Genomic DNA, 18,009 nt, shown 5'->3' on the forward strand with positions numbered 1-18,009 from the left:
AAAGAAATGCTCTCTGATGGGAATGTCCATGTATCCTCCTCTTCAAGATAAATTATAGTCCTAAACAAAGGAAAAAAAAAAGGATACATGACTTCATAAACATGATCCAGTGATCCAACTGGGACTCAGCTTTCCAGGATGTTTAGACTAGAAGTTTCAGAACAGTTTTAAAGCTTACAGACTTCCTTAAAGGCTATGAGAAAAGTGGATTCTTTCACCAGTCACATATGTGAACTTGCTCTTGCCCTCAATGGCTGCCTGTGGCCTGATCAGTGATGAAAAAGAGGACAAGAAAGAATGCAGAAAATAATTTCACATATTTTTAAAAAAATCTGGAATCATCTGCCTGTTTTTTATATCTCTACTATATTTTGCAAGGCCCCTGTGGGTAGCACAATGCTTAAATGCAATGTCTGAATGTGGCATTTAATGTTCTTTTCCTACTATTTCAAGAATCTAATGGCACAAATTAAGGAAATTTGGATAAAGACCTCACAGATGCTGATGGAGAAGTCATTAGATTTGATACAATCTGATGTGTCACTGTGTTTAGATCTTACTGTGGTTATCTAAGAAATCAGTGAAATCCTCCTCTATAGAGATCACTAGGAGTTTTGTCATTGACTTCAGTCAAAGCAGATTTCCCCCACACTATCCAAAAAGATTCAAACCCGCTGTCTTGACCTGTGATGTCTATTAACAAACCATTAGCACTGCTCAGGAGTAGGGAGGGAAGCTGTAATGCCCAGGGCAATTATATTCTCTTTCTTTTAACTTACCTGTCATTTTTTTTCTACTTTTCATGTCCTGGAACTTATGTGTGTATAGTAGAGCATGGTTAAAACAGCAGCTGAGTGGTTCCTGCTACATTCTACAGAGAGGTAAAAGGATTAGTATAGAGCTTCCAAAGATAATAATTTGAATGCTTTATTAATTAATTGTTATTTGTAATAATGGCTCTTTCCTTAAGGGTCTTTCAGGATCCTTAACTGCTTATTAATGTTGTATAGATAAGGATTGCTCCCTAGTGGAAGAAATGAGGTGGAATGAGGAAGCCTTTCAATGAAAGCAATAGGTTTGGAAAAGGGACAAGCAACAGAATTCATCATTTAAATGAACGGAGAATTATGGTCACTCAAACGCAATTACCAGAGTTCATCCTGCGTGCCTGAAAAGTGCCAAGAGATCTCACAGACTGATGTCTGATGCACTCAGGACAAGTACAGCCCTTCCTACCAAGACAGGAAACTCATTTGATGTGGAATTCAGGTCTGCCTAGATCACAGTCAGAGGCATAGCTTGAACTCATTGACAGCTGTCAAAACCAGCCTTAGATTAGCTACTGCCTGTCAGGAACAAGCAACTCCAAATGCAGGATTCTCAGTGCAGGTGCTTAAATTTAGCCAGGTAAGTGCTCAGGTAGACACCCTGTACCAAAGAGATTGGTGCCACTAGTATTCCAGTCAATTACCTTAGAAATAGGCTCAGAAGTGTCCATATGACCTGCCAGCACATTTTTATAACACTGTGAATGCCCTTGTAAGGATAAGTGTCCCATATCATCCCTAAAACACTCCTTTCTTCAGCTCAATGCTTTCGGCTCCAGACTGGAAATTCCTTTTATTTCACTGCTGAATGAAACCTCAGAGAGGGATTCTACTTTTCCAGCAGGGAAAGTAAAAGAAAGAGGGCTTGTGGAAAGATTTCACTGAGAACAAACTCGAACTCAGACTCCCTGGGTCTGGAGAGAACAGACAACGCTCAGCATCAAGACAGCGGCTACATACTTCATTTTACTCTTCCAAGCTCATGAGATGTGCATTAAAAGGAGGGTGGCAGAGAGTTCCTTGAAATTTACTCACTTTGTAGAGTCCATGGCTGCAGCTGCAGTACGTGCTTTCCATGGTGTAGCTCCTCAACACACCCATTTCCTTCCATACCACCACCCGGGCGGTTGACTCCCTGGACTTCTCCACCAGGAAGCTGCAGCTGTTCATGACAAATGCAGGGGCCACTTTATCCAGGATTTTAGGAAGAGTCTACAAGAAAACAAATTGCACAGATGTGCACATGCTTATATTACACAAACACTTACAGAGAGGTCTGCATGTTTTAATGTGTCTATAATCAAATCTATCTGTGGACAATTATCAAGAGCTCCAACTGGTGCATCATGTCCATCCTATATGAAAGCTTTGGATTCTAGCATTTGGTTTAATCACAAAGACTGAAATGAAAACTTTCCAGTACACTTGGTATCCCTTATTTAAAATCAAACATTTGCACACCCAGAGTGCTGAAGTCAGAGTTTTGTTTTCAAGCTGCTTTGATGTTAACCTACATCTTCCTGCTGTGCTGCTAAGTTGCAGTCATAGTTCAGTCTCTGGTATTCCTATTCACCCCTCTACAGTTATACTCTATCTCCTTCCACCATACATCCATGGCTTGACAAAGGATTGAGCGATGGGAGGAATTTTGTCTGAACCTTGTACAGAGCAGAGAAAGGGGTTGTGTATTCTCACAGAAGGTCGCACATAATTATGTGAAAATAAAGCTGAGCATTTAACTAATTTGCATTATGAAACAAACCAAAATATTCTCATCAGAGTCCAAGTTATACATTTTACACAATTCATTTAAATCACAATAAAAAGTAATAATGAAAGACCAGTAAATATTACATCTTAGCCCTAAGTGATTTTCTATTCTCGAAATTGTATTTCCCAACAGAATCCATAAAAGCTCCTGAGGTATCAAATATTCCATCAGTGCAGAGGCAACACTTACTTAGTCAATTCTGTTACTTTTATGCTTCATAAAAACAGATACCAGCTGCATGGAGCATACTTGGTGCTGGTATATAAACTGGATTGTTAGAGACAACACACACACATACATGCATGTGGGTTATGTCTCTCTGTGTCTAAACTTCACTGCTGGGACACTAACCCACAATATATGCCAAAAGACCATTTTATCCACTCAGAAGAGAGCAAGTAAAATTAGAACATTTTTTCTTTGATAACACTTTTCTTAAACATCTGAAATTACCAGAATCTTATAGGAGTTTCCACGTTTTCCATGCTAATGGCATTTAATCTTAAATTTCATTCAGTTTGGGTGGTGAAAGCCAACCAAACTCATTTCACTTTCCAATAACCACCAGTTTCACTGACTGACTCTCAGTAATTGTAGTTCTGTTCTACTGGGCTTATACTTACTTCATAGTACTGTATGGGAATATTTGGTTTGAAAGTAAATTAATAATGTCTTTTCATAAAACACATTTGATGTGAATGATACATATTTGGCCCTAACTACTTTGCAGTATCTCCTCCAAACTGCTTAACCATACACATCTTCATAATAAACAAGTAAATTTCAATTTTCAGTATATTCTGGCTACAGCTATCAGTGGTCTCTACCAGTTGCAAAAGGTATAAAGTTTCAGATGAAAAAACTGTGATGGAGAAACGTGGAACAAAGAAGAAGATTCCACTTTAAATCTGAGACCACTTCAATCCTCACTCAAGATCTCCAGTGTGTTACTAAGAACTCGTTCACTTCATGGACACACTGAACAGAGGAACCTGGAAAACTGACTGCTGACCTTCAGCAAAGCACCCAATATTTCTGCATTGTCTTCCACCTGCTACTTGCTGCATGGGGATCATTAAATAGTACACTTTCATGCATAGCTTCCAGGTTTGCCTGGATTTTAGTTGAAAACAATGCACCAGAACCATATGACTCAAGTGTTTATAAGCCTCAGCACAACCATGAGATCCAGTTAAACTGTAAGTGAAGGTTCAGATAGTTTTCTTTCTGCTCTTATCGGAACCTACAAATAATATTTTTTTCAAAATATATACCATCAAACACAATAATGGGAACTCTAATCCAGTTTAGCTTTTTAAAGCAATTGAAGTTAGATGTGTAATCAGTCTTTTGCTTTTAATTAAATAAAAACGCTGGCAGGTAACAGTAATGTCTCTATACAGAGGACTCATTTAGGAGCATTAGCAAACCTGAATTTAATATTCTTTTCATTTTACCAGCATTCACTGAATTTCACACTAATGTTTTTTCTTCTTTACTTATTCTTCTCATTAATTATCTTTCAATAGTATATTTTGCATGACAACACATCCCTTTAAAGGATGCTTTTATGATAATGCAGTAGTGTGACTCTGTTCCGTATCCCTTGCACAGCTGGACTTGTGGTGTACGACTGCAAAGGAAGCTGCTCCCTTTACACTGGGCCCTGTCCATAAACTTCCAATATCATTAGGAAGAAATGGAATTATATTTCTTTTTTGATGTCCCTGCAAAGACCACTGTCAAAGGGGCATGGAATGTTTATCAAAAGGTTGGGATTATGATGCCAATGTTGTGCAAGTCACCCAAGGCCACCAAATATTAGAAGGCAAAGAAGACTCTGACTCTCTATATTGCCAAGGGGTACAGCTAACTCTATGACATAGGAGGCAAAGTCTGTTCCAAAAAACATAATTTTCTTGAGATATTTGGTTTCTGGTCCTAGGGAGAAAAATCAATCATGGAGGCCAGATTAATTCTCAGTTCTCCCAAGGCAGGAAAAAAACCTGTGCAAACAGTGCAAGGAAGCAGGTCTGAAGCAGGGCTGGCTATCTGCTGAAGTTTGAAGTTGCAGATGTGTTCCACTATAAATCCAGTTTCCCCAGCCAAAGTAGGAAGAGGGTGACCCATAGGTTGGAACTGCAGCAGGCATCCATCTCCTGTTTTGTGCAAAATAAAGGATTTCAACCACAAAATCTTTCCTATGCGCCACCACAGAGCATTTTTGGACAGCCTTGGAGCCATTCTTCATTGCAGATTCAAGTCAGGCTCCAGATGCTGACAGCAACATTTGAATTCTGTTTGTGTAGCAGCAAACCAACCTCAGCCTTTGCAAGCCCTCAGAATTCAAACACAGCAAAAGATGTCCTGACTCTAAGAACCCTCCCTGCTTTCCTTGGGAAACAGTGTTTGCCACAGGGAGCACCTTCTCAGTATGCTGTGTACAACCTCTATAAGATGAACATGGAAGACGCTGTGTCCTTATGAGGATAATTAGTATTTATGCTGAAGGAGCAAAAATTATACAGAGGTATAAACTGACAAAGACTGTTCAACCTCTTTCAGGTTTGAGTGAATCAAGCTACAACTATAATCAGTTAAGGCCACAATTCATGTCTTGTGAAATTAACACTTTTTAAGATAAGAATTAGATCTTCCCAGATTCTTCCCCCCCTCAAAAGAAATTTTTTATTTAATAGGAAAATATAATCTAAGCAGATAAAAAAAGAAATCAAAACTCCCCAAAATAAAGTTGGGCAGGAAAACCAAAGAGCACTTCAATGAACAAGATATTCACATGAAGTAGAAATAAAATAGAGCTTAGTATTTGTTCTTTCTAATTAAAGAAAAACCAACAAACCAAACAAAACCCTAGATATGACACCAAACACTTGCTATGGAGATAAATTCACAATGTTAGATCTGTTTGGTATCCATTGAGTTATCTGGTATTTTCAGTGGGACCGGAAGCATTTTGTGATAAAGCAATTTAATAGAGTAGAACAATGGCACACTGTCATTTTCTCAGTTACCATTACATAATTCCTATTAATCTTCTTATTATTCTGGGGTAGTGGTAACAAAAGTGTATGTGTCACTAGAAGTTATATACCACAAAAACACGTCTGTCCTATTAGCCTGTAGCCAAAGATTATAACACAACATTCTACTAAAACGAAATAAATAACAGAAATATCTTTAGTAGGTGGGTCCCTAACATCTGGTGCATGAATATATTATGCATGACTTAAAAGTCTCTGTACCATTACTCCTCTGGAGGAAGGGAAGCTTTCAATATATCTCCAAAATTTGTGGTATGATCTTATCTTAAATGTATAGGCCCAAAGAGGCTGGTAATTAAGAAAGGAACCAGTGGACCTACCCTGTAGCCAACATCTTCTGTGATAACTGCTGTGTCAACCATGCAGCCTGCTTGCCACAAGGTCTCTTTGATGCTGCAGCCATAGAGAAACACGTTCTTTTTCTGGGAGTGTCCATGGTAGTCACAGAATACCTAGGGAGAGTTAAAAATAAGGCAAAATATTGAACATCTTAAAAATTTCTTGGTTCTTCATAATAAGCACTATAAGACTGTGTTAATGTTTCTTCCTTTCAGGCCTCTTTGGAGTATCTCAGACTCTGGGCCATGCCTGTAACCTGTGTCAAACTTTGTTAGACAGTTGTATCTTGCTTTATTTATTTGATCTGACAGGATCTCAGGGATCCAGAGTCAAGACTAGTGCATTTCTGTCTGCAGCAGAAATAAACATGACGCCTGTGCAAGAATCCATGGCAACTCAGGAACCTCAGGGTTCATGGGAACTTCTGATACCACAGCAGAGTAATTTGTCAAGCTCTTTCTACTTCTAAAGTCCTAAACTCCAGCTTTATCCTTGTGAGATTTGAAATCTGTGCTTTCCTAAGCAATTAATCAACTCTTTGTCATCTTTAAATTCAAAACTCCATGCTACATAATTTTCAGGAAAATATATGTGAACAATTGTATTGTCAAATCTTTGCATCAATTCCTGGAAGTCAAGCACAGAACAAGATCCACCTTCACAGCAAATAATCTCATTCAACACTAATCTGTGTGTCTATCTAATCCATCTCTCACATCAGCTCTCATATAAGCTAGACACCAGGCATGTTCCCAGTTTTAGCAGAAGTTTTGATTGCCTTTATAGGCATATATTGACTTCTATAGAAATTAAAATCACAATTTAATGACCCAAGAGGTAAATATTGACCCAAGTCTTAAAGAAAAATCAATCTCAGTGCCCTCTGAGATATGAGATCTATATACACGTGGCTATTACATATATTTTCCATGTCTTAATCAGGAATATTCAGGAATCTGTCAATGTAAATGTAACAATTTCTAAAGAGAAGTAATTGTTTCATTTGAAACCACCATTGAGTAGAAAGGAGCTTCAAGATTTCATCAAATTGTTTTCCAGAGCTCATGTGGGAGACAAAAAAATGTGTGTAGGAAGGTAGGGAAGAATTATGAGTCAATATAAAGACAGATGGGGGAGAAACACAGGGTTTTCCCTGTATAATCATAGAACCATTTAAGTTAGAAAATACTTCTAAGATCATTGAGTCCAAGCATTAACCAGTACTGCCAAATCCACCACTACTGTCCCTACTTTTAAATATCCCCAGGGTTGGTGACTTCAGCATTGCTCTGGGCAGCCAGTTCCAATGCTTGATAACTCTTCAGAGAAGAAATCTCTGCCTCAGATCCAATCTAAACCTCCTCTGGCACACAACTTGTCAAAGGTGACAGGAGAAGAACCTGACACCCACTCATTGTCTACGCATTGATCCAGCCTGTTCAGATCCCTCTGCAGAGCCTTCTTACCCTCCAGCAGGTCAACACTCCCACCCATATATACATATTCTTACCTAAATACATACACAAGGGGGGGGGGGGGGGGGGGGAACAGATGGAGTAGATGAGCTTCTTCCACCAACTGTTGGAGCAAAGCTTACCCTAGTTTGTTTATTTACCAGCTATACAGTAACTAAGTTTAGCTGCAGCAAGTGAGGGAGTTTAATTCTATAGGAATTGATCACATGCATTCCTTTCAGCTCCTCTGACAAACAGTTAGTTGCCCTACTGGAGATGATAAGGCACACATGCATAATGAATCACCCCAATGCTCCCAGTCAGATAAACAATTATGCACATCTCACAGCTTATATACTGCTGCTTCCCCTGGTTTCTCATTTGCCAACTTTCCTTCCTAGACCACCACTCACCTCCGGTTCTCTTTGTGGGTCAGGGGATCTGCACATCCCTGTACCTGCAGCACATCCCTGTACCTGCAGCATGCACATTCCACACCTGACGCATGTGAACAGCAGCCTACCAAGCAATAACTCTGACCCTTGCAGTTATCCTGTGATATCTCCTTCCGAAGAGCGGCATTTATTAATTTTTTTTAATGACAGACACTTTTCCAGCTCGTGTTTCATCTAAGTTATCAGCAATACACACCCATAGCCTGAGTTAACCACAGGTATCACCTACAATGTATTCCTCTGAATACCAAAGAGGCTTTTATAGCTTTTGTCTTATTTCAAGGCAAAGAACCCAGCTCAATTGGGTATCAATTACCTGCCAATTCACAGAATTACCACAAAAGACAATATATTATCTGCCTAAAATATTATTTATCAGAAACCACACAGGGATGATCAGAGAGCTGGGCTTCCTGATCAGTAGCAGGTCTGTAATTCTGCACCTCAAGAAACCTGCAGACAAGTCCTTAGGGACAGGTCTAGAATAACACTTCTTTAGTGGTAAAGGACTATCAAAGACAGGTTCTGTAATATTGCATCTGGTTCAGGCCATGGGATCTTTCACTGAGTGTCACCAGCTTCCACAGTAGAAACATTAGTGCCACTGAAAACACTTTCATTCTATTTTCAAGTTGCATAGAGCTACATTTTAATTAAGTTGACTCGATACTGCAGTCAATCCCAATGTTTATACTCAATTATTCTTTATGGTGAATCCTTCTGCATGATTTTCACACCACAGGGTAGTTTGTGTCTCACCATTCAGCCCAGGCTAAGCTATATTTTGTAGTCTGAGCATCCAATACAGAATTCTTCTGGGGATATGTCTGGGCAAACACTGAGCAAACTTGGCATCTACCAGTGCTTTTCTCCAGCCTGTCCTTCCATATGTCTGGGAAACCAAGGCACACACACACCAGTCACACTCATAAGGATTGCACTCACTGGGATATGACTCAAAGACACATATTGATGATTTTTTTAATCTATTTAAAGTTTTTTTTTATTTGCCAGCTGATCATCCTAAAGGTAAGCATTGCTTTCTAACTCAAAAACAACCCTTCTCATGAGTCACAGGCACCTTTGAAAATGAAGAAAAACCAAAATATAAAATGGTAAGCAAGAAAGTCTGTTGGAAAAAAGAACATTTTGAAATTTCTTTTTTGTGTAGATTCTCTTTTTTTTTGTGCTTAATAACATTTTGACAGGACTTTGAATGTCAGTTTTGAGGTAGACGTGCTTAGAGTTTCTTCCTCTCAGTGAGTACATCTTTGCAGGTTGATGCTTGTTTCCAAGCTGATATAATGCATTTGAATGGCAGAAAAATCTGCTCATTGCCTCCTGGTCTATTGGAAATTTGTTCTTTCCCCTTCTAGGGCTCTTCACTACAGCTCAGACTTTTTCCATCCAGTCCCATGGTTATACTAGTGTTCCCACCAGACCAAGAAAAGCAAAAAACCTCCCACCACCACAATGCAAGCTCTTGCCTACACAACAATTAAAATGGCTTTCGTTTAAAGGCTGTTAACTTTAAAGTTCTTTGCTTTTTTCCTTCAAGCAGATTTTCTTTGCTTTAAAGAAACTGCCTGCACATTGCTAGGATAAATTAAACTAAATCAGTTCACAGAAATAATTTGGCTATCAGTGAGCTTGGTTCCATGGCATCTTGGAGGTTACAAAAAAAGTAAAAAAGAAATGGGGCTTGTCTTCTGAAGGAGGGAAAAGGTATTTTTGAGCAAGTATAAACTAAAATCAATGTACTCTTCAAAGGCAAGGGAAAATCAGTTTACCAAGTCTGACATACAGTATGTGAGTGAGAGAGATGGTAGGATCAATAGTCTCCCTTCACTCAACAACGATGAAAACTTGCACTGTGTTAGACTTTATGCACCTGGAAATGACAAGGAGAGTCATGTATTTAAAAAGGCAAGTCACCAAATAGCAGGGTAAAACAAGAGTGATCCTACATTGCTCTGAACCAAAGGAAAAGGTTAGTAACTCAATTTGCAACTGTGAGTTGAGTTTCCACAATATACCTCGGCCTACAGAGTTAAATTTCAGGGCTGCTGCCTTAGCCAAAAATCACATTCCCAGAAGAATTCACTTTGAGAAACAGACATTTTCACCTTGCCTGGGACTTTTCTCATCCCACTCAGAGGGAATCTGGTGCACTTGGACATTTCCTGCTCAGTTGTAGCTGTCATCAGCCAACCTGCCAGTCCATACATCCATCTCTGTTTGACAACCTTTGAACCTCCTTGAGGCTTTTCTCCTGAGGTCTCAGAACTGTATTTTCATTCTGCTGGAAAACAAGGCTGAGCAGATGTGATGGATCACAGCCCTAACCCAGCTGCAGCTTTGAGATGAGACCCATCTCCTGAATTTCTGGTAGCTCACAAAATCAGTCATTGTCTTCCTTACCAAAACATCATGAAAGTTCAGACACCTTGAGATCTTGGAGATTCTATTTTCATGATTGCATGGGCTTTAGCATAGTTTTATTTATATTAAATCTCTGTGGAATTTCTCCCATCACTGCCATGAAAATAGCAATAACCTACTCATAATATTTAGTTTAGTTGGAGTACTTTGAGGATATAAAGAGCTTTAAGGAATTCATTTTATCATTTTTATTCCAGGTGTGCAGAGATTTTGAGATGCTGGTTAGAAGGTGCAGTAAGTAATAAATACCCAAGATTTCCAAACCCATTCTGTATGATGAAAATGTAAAAGCATATGGTGCTTTCCAAATCACTCCAGCTGTACAACAAGACAGTTCACAGAACTACAGTAAGCAAACCATATCCAGAGACCCACAAAAGATTCTGGAAGAAACTCACCAGGGGAGCCCGGCCAATGCTGCGCAGGTAATAGAGAAGACCTTTGGCATGGTAAATAGTTGGATGCAGCTGGAAATCAGGCGTCAACCACTGTCTGTTCAGGTCATCCCCACTCAACGAACAACGGTGGCTGAAATCATAAAGCAACACATCACAAACTAGCAAAACGACAGCTGACTCCTAAGAGTTTCCAGTCCTTGAAAGCCCTGGCACATGGACTGGGAATGTCAATAGAACACAGATATAAAGGTTTTGAACATTGGGCTCAAATGAACCCATGGTCCATATTACATTTCAAAGGTTCTTGGAGTATTTGAATTTTTCAATTTCCTTTCCTTCCAAGGTTCACATAATTGCAGTCCTGAAAATAAATGCAGCTTTTCCTTTACCTAAGTACTCACAAATCAAGACTACTTAAAAAATGTCTACTGCAATGTTCTAAATTCTGTGCTACTTATGAAATTCAACCAGCTTACACAGAGCATGGGCTTCTCAAAACCTCCACAGTAAACAAGCACATCCAACTCCTACTCATTCTAATTGAAGACAGGCACTCAAATCTCTTCAACCAGTCTGAAGTACAAATGCACTTAAATGAGATGAGCTGGATCTCTCATTTAAGCTTCACTACTTACAAGAAATGCCACTACCTAAATCCTATCAAGAAGATCTTGATGCATGCTACATCATTATGGAGAACAATTACCTATCTTCACTGGAAAGGCTGGATAAAAAGCTAAATAAGGATCCCAGATTTGCACAGAGAAAATGTTTCCCTTAGCCTGAACATATTCTGTTACTGACTCAGTGATCATTGGAAGATTGTGCAGGATACTTGACTGTATGGAGCAGTACAATTTTGAAAAAAAAAATCAAACTAATCTCCCTTGTTAGTGAGCATGTGTAGATCAAAGCCTCCTTCCACTCTTCAAAGGATTTGCTGTAATTTGATTCATAATTTTCAAATCATGGTGTGGTGATAAAATTCAGGAATCAATCCTACAGCATATGAGATATTGTGGTAGGTCCTCATCAACTTCACACTATCCAGGTCAGTACTAGAATGCATCTGGTGGCACTGTGAACTTGGGCTGCTTCTGGTTCAAAAAATTAAAATATCCTAAGTGTTGGATGAATTTCTAGCTATGGAGTTGCATCCAGCTTCGCTGCTCCAGCTTCCTCGAACAAAAGAGCATATAAATGTCCTGGGGAAGATGGTATCTGCAGTTGTATTGGCAGAGCCTTGCACTGGGGTGTTCTGCATGTAGCACCTTGGGCATTACCAATGCCTTGCAAAGGATACTTGAAGAAAAAGGACAATAAAGCAGAAATGCTTTAAAAAATGAGGTGGCAACAATGGAGAATAGTTAAGAATATAAGACAGATAAATAATTAGAGCCACTAAGAATATTTCATACATGTTTAATGTAGAAAAACAAAGCCTCTAATGCCATCTTGGGGTTTCTGGCAAAACCACAAGATTCATTCCAAGTTCACGCTTGTTTCAGTTACCAGAATTCCCTTATTTTGTCATAATCCAGTGTTCCCATGTTACTCATTCAGCAAGTCATAAAACACTAGCTAACACTTGGAAAGTCAGCAAATGGTGCTGTGAGGCTTCTGCTGAAAATTCTACATGAAAACACAACAATTTCTGGTTTGTTTCTTAAAGGCTCTTCGGAGGAAGTTACCTTTAGGCTCACCTTTCCTCATTTTCAGAACAGCTGCTCAACTTAGATTAGCAGCTGTATTTCTGCCAGGAAACTGTGTGCTTACACAATTTCCTTTCAATACGTACAATGCCACAGTGTCAATGGGTCTCATTCAGAAACTCATCTTTCCCCAATGTGACTATAAAAAAATAAAACCCAAACACTTCCTCTACATAAGTGTGATGTCTTCCTGCATCACAGTTATACCAGGGAGCACAACTAACTGAAAATAACAACAAAATTTTCATTCTGAGGGAAAGAATGATAGCTAGACTTTTATTGTCATACTTTAATATCAAGAATTAAAACCAGGAGAGAGTCACATTATTTCACACCGACAGAAATAGTTTGTCAACATTGTCATTGTTCACAAAAAATAAACCCAAACCTACTATACCCCTTTTCCTGTGGGAACTGACATTAGTTTATGTCTAATCAAAACCATCCACACATGTCCCTCTGCTAAAATGCCTTGGTACACACTGGAAGAGTCCAACACAAAAAGACAAACGTGCAGGGAAATAGAAACATGACAGCTGGAAATTACTCCAAAAAGATGCAGTAAATGCAGAGATTAATATTAAACAAACCCAAGCTCTACTTTTATTCCTTAGACTAAACTAAAACCTTCTTAAAAAGTTCATTATTTCTTCCACACTTAAAGGAATCCCATAACCTGTCATATAGGAAAAACTCCTAATCAAGTCTTTTGACACACATGAAAGCCAACCAGACAGTGTGACAGGGCACCAGTGTGTCCTGTTGCAGAATCTACACCCACTGTGGCCCATGGACTGCAATGCTTTATTCATACACAGGCACAGCTTCCACACAGCACACCAAGATCTCTGTGGTTCACAGCACCCTCACTCTTTGGACAAGCCATAATACAATTTAGGAGTTGCGTTTCTCTGACACAAATTGTGACTTTTCTCAGAGGTGACCCTGTGACAAAACAATTCCCCTGCCTGCAGTTCACAGGTGCTGCTGATTGCTTAGTATTAGTTTTAAAAGCATAACCCAACTCTAAACTGGTAATTTGAAAGCTCTTATTGACTGCAAGGAAGGAAAGTAATATCTTTGCATGAAGGCAAGAGCTATGAGACAAAGTTCAGCTTTGTCCCTTCAACAATTAACAACTCTGCTCACTTAAACTACCATTAAATACTAGTCCTCAGCATGGCTGCATCCACAGCTCTTAAGCAGATGCAGAACTTAAAATTAATTACAAGAGGCTGATTTTTCCAACCCTGCTCTCTTCTTCCTTCATACTGCTAAAGTCTGTTTATTTTTGTACATGTCACTTCCCTGCCAGCCCTGTTCCTCCTCATCCCTTCCCTTCCTTTCTTCTCTTTCCTAACAGTGATGATAAGCAGAGATAACGGGTTTTGCCCGTTACGCTCTGCAGCCAAGGGCAAAGGTAAAATATTAAGCTGATTTCAAGTGCTGATGGCAAATAAAGGGACTGGGAAGATGAGACTGGCTTTGAATGTTTGGCAGGATTTAATGAAATTCTCTACTCAAATCAAAAGCATTTCTTACAGCACAGTTCCAAGTTATTCTATTTCCTTTAGATGCTTTACATGTCTTTCACATTTGCAGCATTGCAACACTACCTACCACCTTGGATGGGGCTAGTGGCAGCTCATAAAAACAATTGCAAGAAAGAATTCCAATAAGAAATCCTAGTTCTGTACCTCTATATAAAGTACCTGTAATTCTGCTAATTGTGATGTATTGTCAACCCAGTTGCATTCAAAATAATTTTCTCTCATTTCTTTTGTTCACAAGACTCATGCTTTTGTTACAGTCCTGCCTCCTTCCTCTTCTTTTATATAACCAGGATATTCTTTGATGTGCCTCAGCCACAGGACCAGCATTAGCAGTCTCTGGGGCAGTGCACAGCTACCAAGGGCAGCACAGCAAAAGGAGGTGACACAAACACACCTGACATTCTCCAAGAACACCTTAGTAGTATTTCTGTAGGTATCTGTAGAAGACTTGAGAAAAGCTATGGATCTGGTAGAAAAAAATCCTCTGATCCTTACTAACTAAACCTCTCTAAACGGATGTGGACATACAACACTATCACAATGATACAGTGCAAGGTGTTCAGCACTTGCTATTGCCCAAGGAAATAACAACTTGAGCAATCTGTCCTGCAGTTGTGCTCCAAAAGTGACACATAGTGAGAATAAACCCAAAGCATTGAAGCCATCCAGTCTTTGGAGAAGTAACACATATGACTGGTTCCAAAGAGAGTAAGTTGATCCTTGGGTGAATTTTCTGCCAAGTGGTAGCTTCAAACATCATCATTACATTTGCTTTGAGAGCAAAGTAATCTGAGATACTGCATGAAATTCTTCACAAACCATGTGTATGGAGAGATACTAGTTGGTCCTAACCTGGGCCTTGATAAGGTCAATGGAACTTTTTAGTTGACTGCAATAAGCCTCTGTCCCACACATGTAAAAGAGAGAGAAAGGTGGGAACACAGGAAAAACAAAACAAAAATGAACAGGGTTGCATAGTAAAGAGGTTGGGGATAAATATAAAGCACAAGATACTAGACAAGAAAGAAAGAAATAGAGAAAAAAGTCACTTTTTAAAGAAAAGATGTAGCTGTGCTTGGAAGATGAAATGTTTCCAAGTCTCCTGTCTGTTACAGATAAATGGAAAGACAGGACCTATCATACTGAATGAATGTCAGGACTGATAATAACAATACCTGGGACACAGGGAACTATATAATTGAAAGGGATGCATCACATTTGATATGGAGAGAGAAGCATCACCATTTGCTGTGCATCTTAAAATCAGACAGCACTACCAGCGTAGGATGAGAGTATCTATACAAGAGGAAGCAGGCAAAAGTAAACAACAGGACACAGTTGAGCAGCATGGGGCAGTTTCAACCAGAGACAGCATGCTGGACTTTATAAATAACTACTGCCTACAGTGGGAGCAAGAATATTTGCATGAAGGTGTTTTGGTCTTGCCATAGAGAAAAGTCAGAGCAACCTAACAAAAAACAACAACAGCGAAATCAAACCTTAACAAAACAAAAACAAACAAAAATAAAAATAAAACCCCAAAACAAAACAAACACTGAAACCGATCAACTCTGATGGAAAAAAACTTGATTTCTCTTAATTTTAAATCTTTCCAAAGAGTGAGACACTATGATGTGAGGAAGAAGCAGCAGCACCAGCAAAGCCTTCCCTCATATTTTAATGGACAGTGCACTAAAACAGGCAGTTAAACTAGATGATGAAAAACAAGGCCACAAAGTCATCTTCTCCTAAGAGATCCCCATGAAGTACCAAGCAATGGTGGTTTCTCAGCTTCACTGTGAACTCTTTCCTATTTATCAGAGGAAATTTTTTACTAGTTTCTTCTCTCTTTTTTTTTTCTTCTGTTTAATGGCACCTTACACATGCATACAATGCCAAATTCTTCTCCTGAATGACACTTGTGCTATCTGGATGTCAACCAATTTAAGGGTTCCATTGAAAAGATCTGTCTTATTTCAGACTGTGGCTGCTGTACAACTCTTCCCTCCTGGTGCTGAATAATGAATCCACGATGCACATGCTTCCTCTTGGGCAAACACTATCCTGAAGTATCACTCTGCCAGTTTTTTCTTGCCTCCCTACAGATGAGCACTGATACTAATTAGTGTAATGAGCCTTCAGCATTTCACTTGCTACATCTGACTGATTTTGTCGCAATGGACAATTCCTTACTTCCCAAGATAAATGATGCAGTCTATGTTCTTATTCCATGCATGTAACCATATCTCTATCCTTGCTCAGCTGCCTCTGACAGAAAGGTTCCTCTTCCATCTATGGACACATTTCATTAAGTTGCATTTGGTCACGAATCATTTAGAGATGCAGAACAAGATCTGCTTCACCCCAGCTAATGCTGTCAACGTCATAATCAAATAAGACAAGGACTGCACATGATCTGCTGAAAAGGTGAGTTAACAGCATCGCAGAGGTGAACTAACCCCACCCCCAGCTCCACATTAAAGAATGCCCATCACATATCTATTTCCTCTAGTTGCAACAACAGAAATCAGTAAATACCAGATAATTCATTTTACTGCACCATTTTTGCACAATAACCTGCAAGAAAAATGCAAGTAATAAGGTTTTGTACTAACTTATGAAAGAGCAAATAATGATCCAGGGAGCAAATAAAAACTGGGTTCTTGTCCATGAGATGTGGTCATCTCAAGCATCTCTTCTAAGCATTTTCAAAACTTTATATATCATCGATTTAAAAAAGCCTTAGAACAGCATTTTGAGTAACTGATTTTGGATGGAAAAGTCAATTTTCAGCTCAAGAAGTTTCATATAACAAGTACTTACTTTCTGCAGGAAATGTTGATTTTCCTCACCAATCCAACATTCTTGTCCCCTCAAAACTGACTTTTCTGTCAAAACTCCAAATTGTACCATCCAAAACATCAGAACTGTTTAAGGGAGATATTGCAGAAAACATGCATTTGCGGTGTCCTAGGCACCTGTTCCTCTCTATCAAAGCATCTCCATGACACAGAGATCTACAAATGTAACCCTGAGACTCCATGACAGCAACTCAGTAAAAAGCAGAATTATGATGCAACATGGGAGTTGTAGTTTGGTTGGGGGAGCCAGGACAAGGGCAGCCAAACAACTTCCAAATGGCACAGTGATGACACTTCCAAATGGAAATACTGTTTTTAAATGGGAAGATTTGGCTCCAGTTTTGATTACCTATTATTCAGAGAAAAGCTTAAGTTTTCCACGGGGCGGGGGGAAGCCCAACCAACCAAAATACCATTTTCCCAAAGAGCCTGAACTTACATCCTCTTACAAGCAATGTCAGCAAATCCTCATTTTGCAGGCAGGGATATTCAGAAGTGAAGCCACTCGTGCAACAAAGCAGTAAATCAGTGAAAAACTAGGAATAGAACCTGACAGCTGATGAAAGCATATCACATTAACTAAAACTTTACTTTTAAATTTATGTCCTTTAGCCTGTTTCTAATTCCTGTATTCTGACTTTCTTATTTTAAATGTAGCTTGTATCCATAGAGCTGTAGAGGATTTTTAACTGACTTAAGTTAATTGATCACATATGGGTTGCATTGAATTAACTGAGTTGATTTAAAAATCTGTTACTTAAATCAGTGCAATCTCTGCATATAAATGAGCACTAAGAATTGCAATTCGCAGATGATTGTTCTAAAATTTAAATCAAAATAAATAATGCAAAAGGGCAAAGTGTAGCTTCATAGATCAACTGATAATCACAAGCAAAGGGGTGCATACAGGTCCAAGAAAAAAAAATAAAATAAAAAAGAATATGCATCAATGTATTCAGATCTCCATTAGCTTTTCCTGGAATCTGTAGGTAGCCAAGCAGTCCAGGAGGTAGTACCCCAGTATCTGCAAAGCTTTGTATAGCAACAGGACTTGTTTCAGCAAGCTGACACCTCACAGCAAAGCAGGACAGCGACCTGCCTGCTCATAAAGAAGACAGAAAAAAGGAGAAAAGAG

General features: G+C 39.1%; 1 protein-coding gene across 1 annotated transcript in view; it reads right to left on the reverse strand.

Moving 5' to 3' along the window:
- AGBL1 (AGBL carboxypeptidase 1) overlaps positions 1 to 18,009 on the reverse strand; it is a 254,951-nt gene that overhangs the window by 117,010 nt on the left and 119,932 nt on the right. Inside the window, exons 19-21 of the mRNA XM_071568852.1 lie at positions 10,749 to 10,878; positions 5,981 to 6,112; positions 1,863 to 2,039 (exon numbers count right to left, since the gene is read on the reverse strand). Of these exons, the coding sequence (XP_071424953.1) occupies positions 1,863 to 2,039; positions 5,981 to 6,112; positions 10,749 to 10,878 (439 nt within the window). The remainder of the gene's footprint in view (positions 1 to 1,862; positions 2,040 to 5,980; positions 6,113 to 10,748; positions 10,879 to 18,009) is intronic.

Source organism: Pithys albifrons, chromosome 13 (assembly GCF_047495875.1).
Source record: "Pithys albifrons albifrons isolate INPA30051 chromosome 13, PitAlb_v1, whole genome shotgun sequence".
In the NCBI taxonomy this organism is placed as follows: Eukaryota; Metazoa; Chordata; class Aves; order Passeriformes; family Thamnophilidae; genus Pithys; species Pithys albifrons.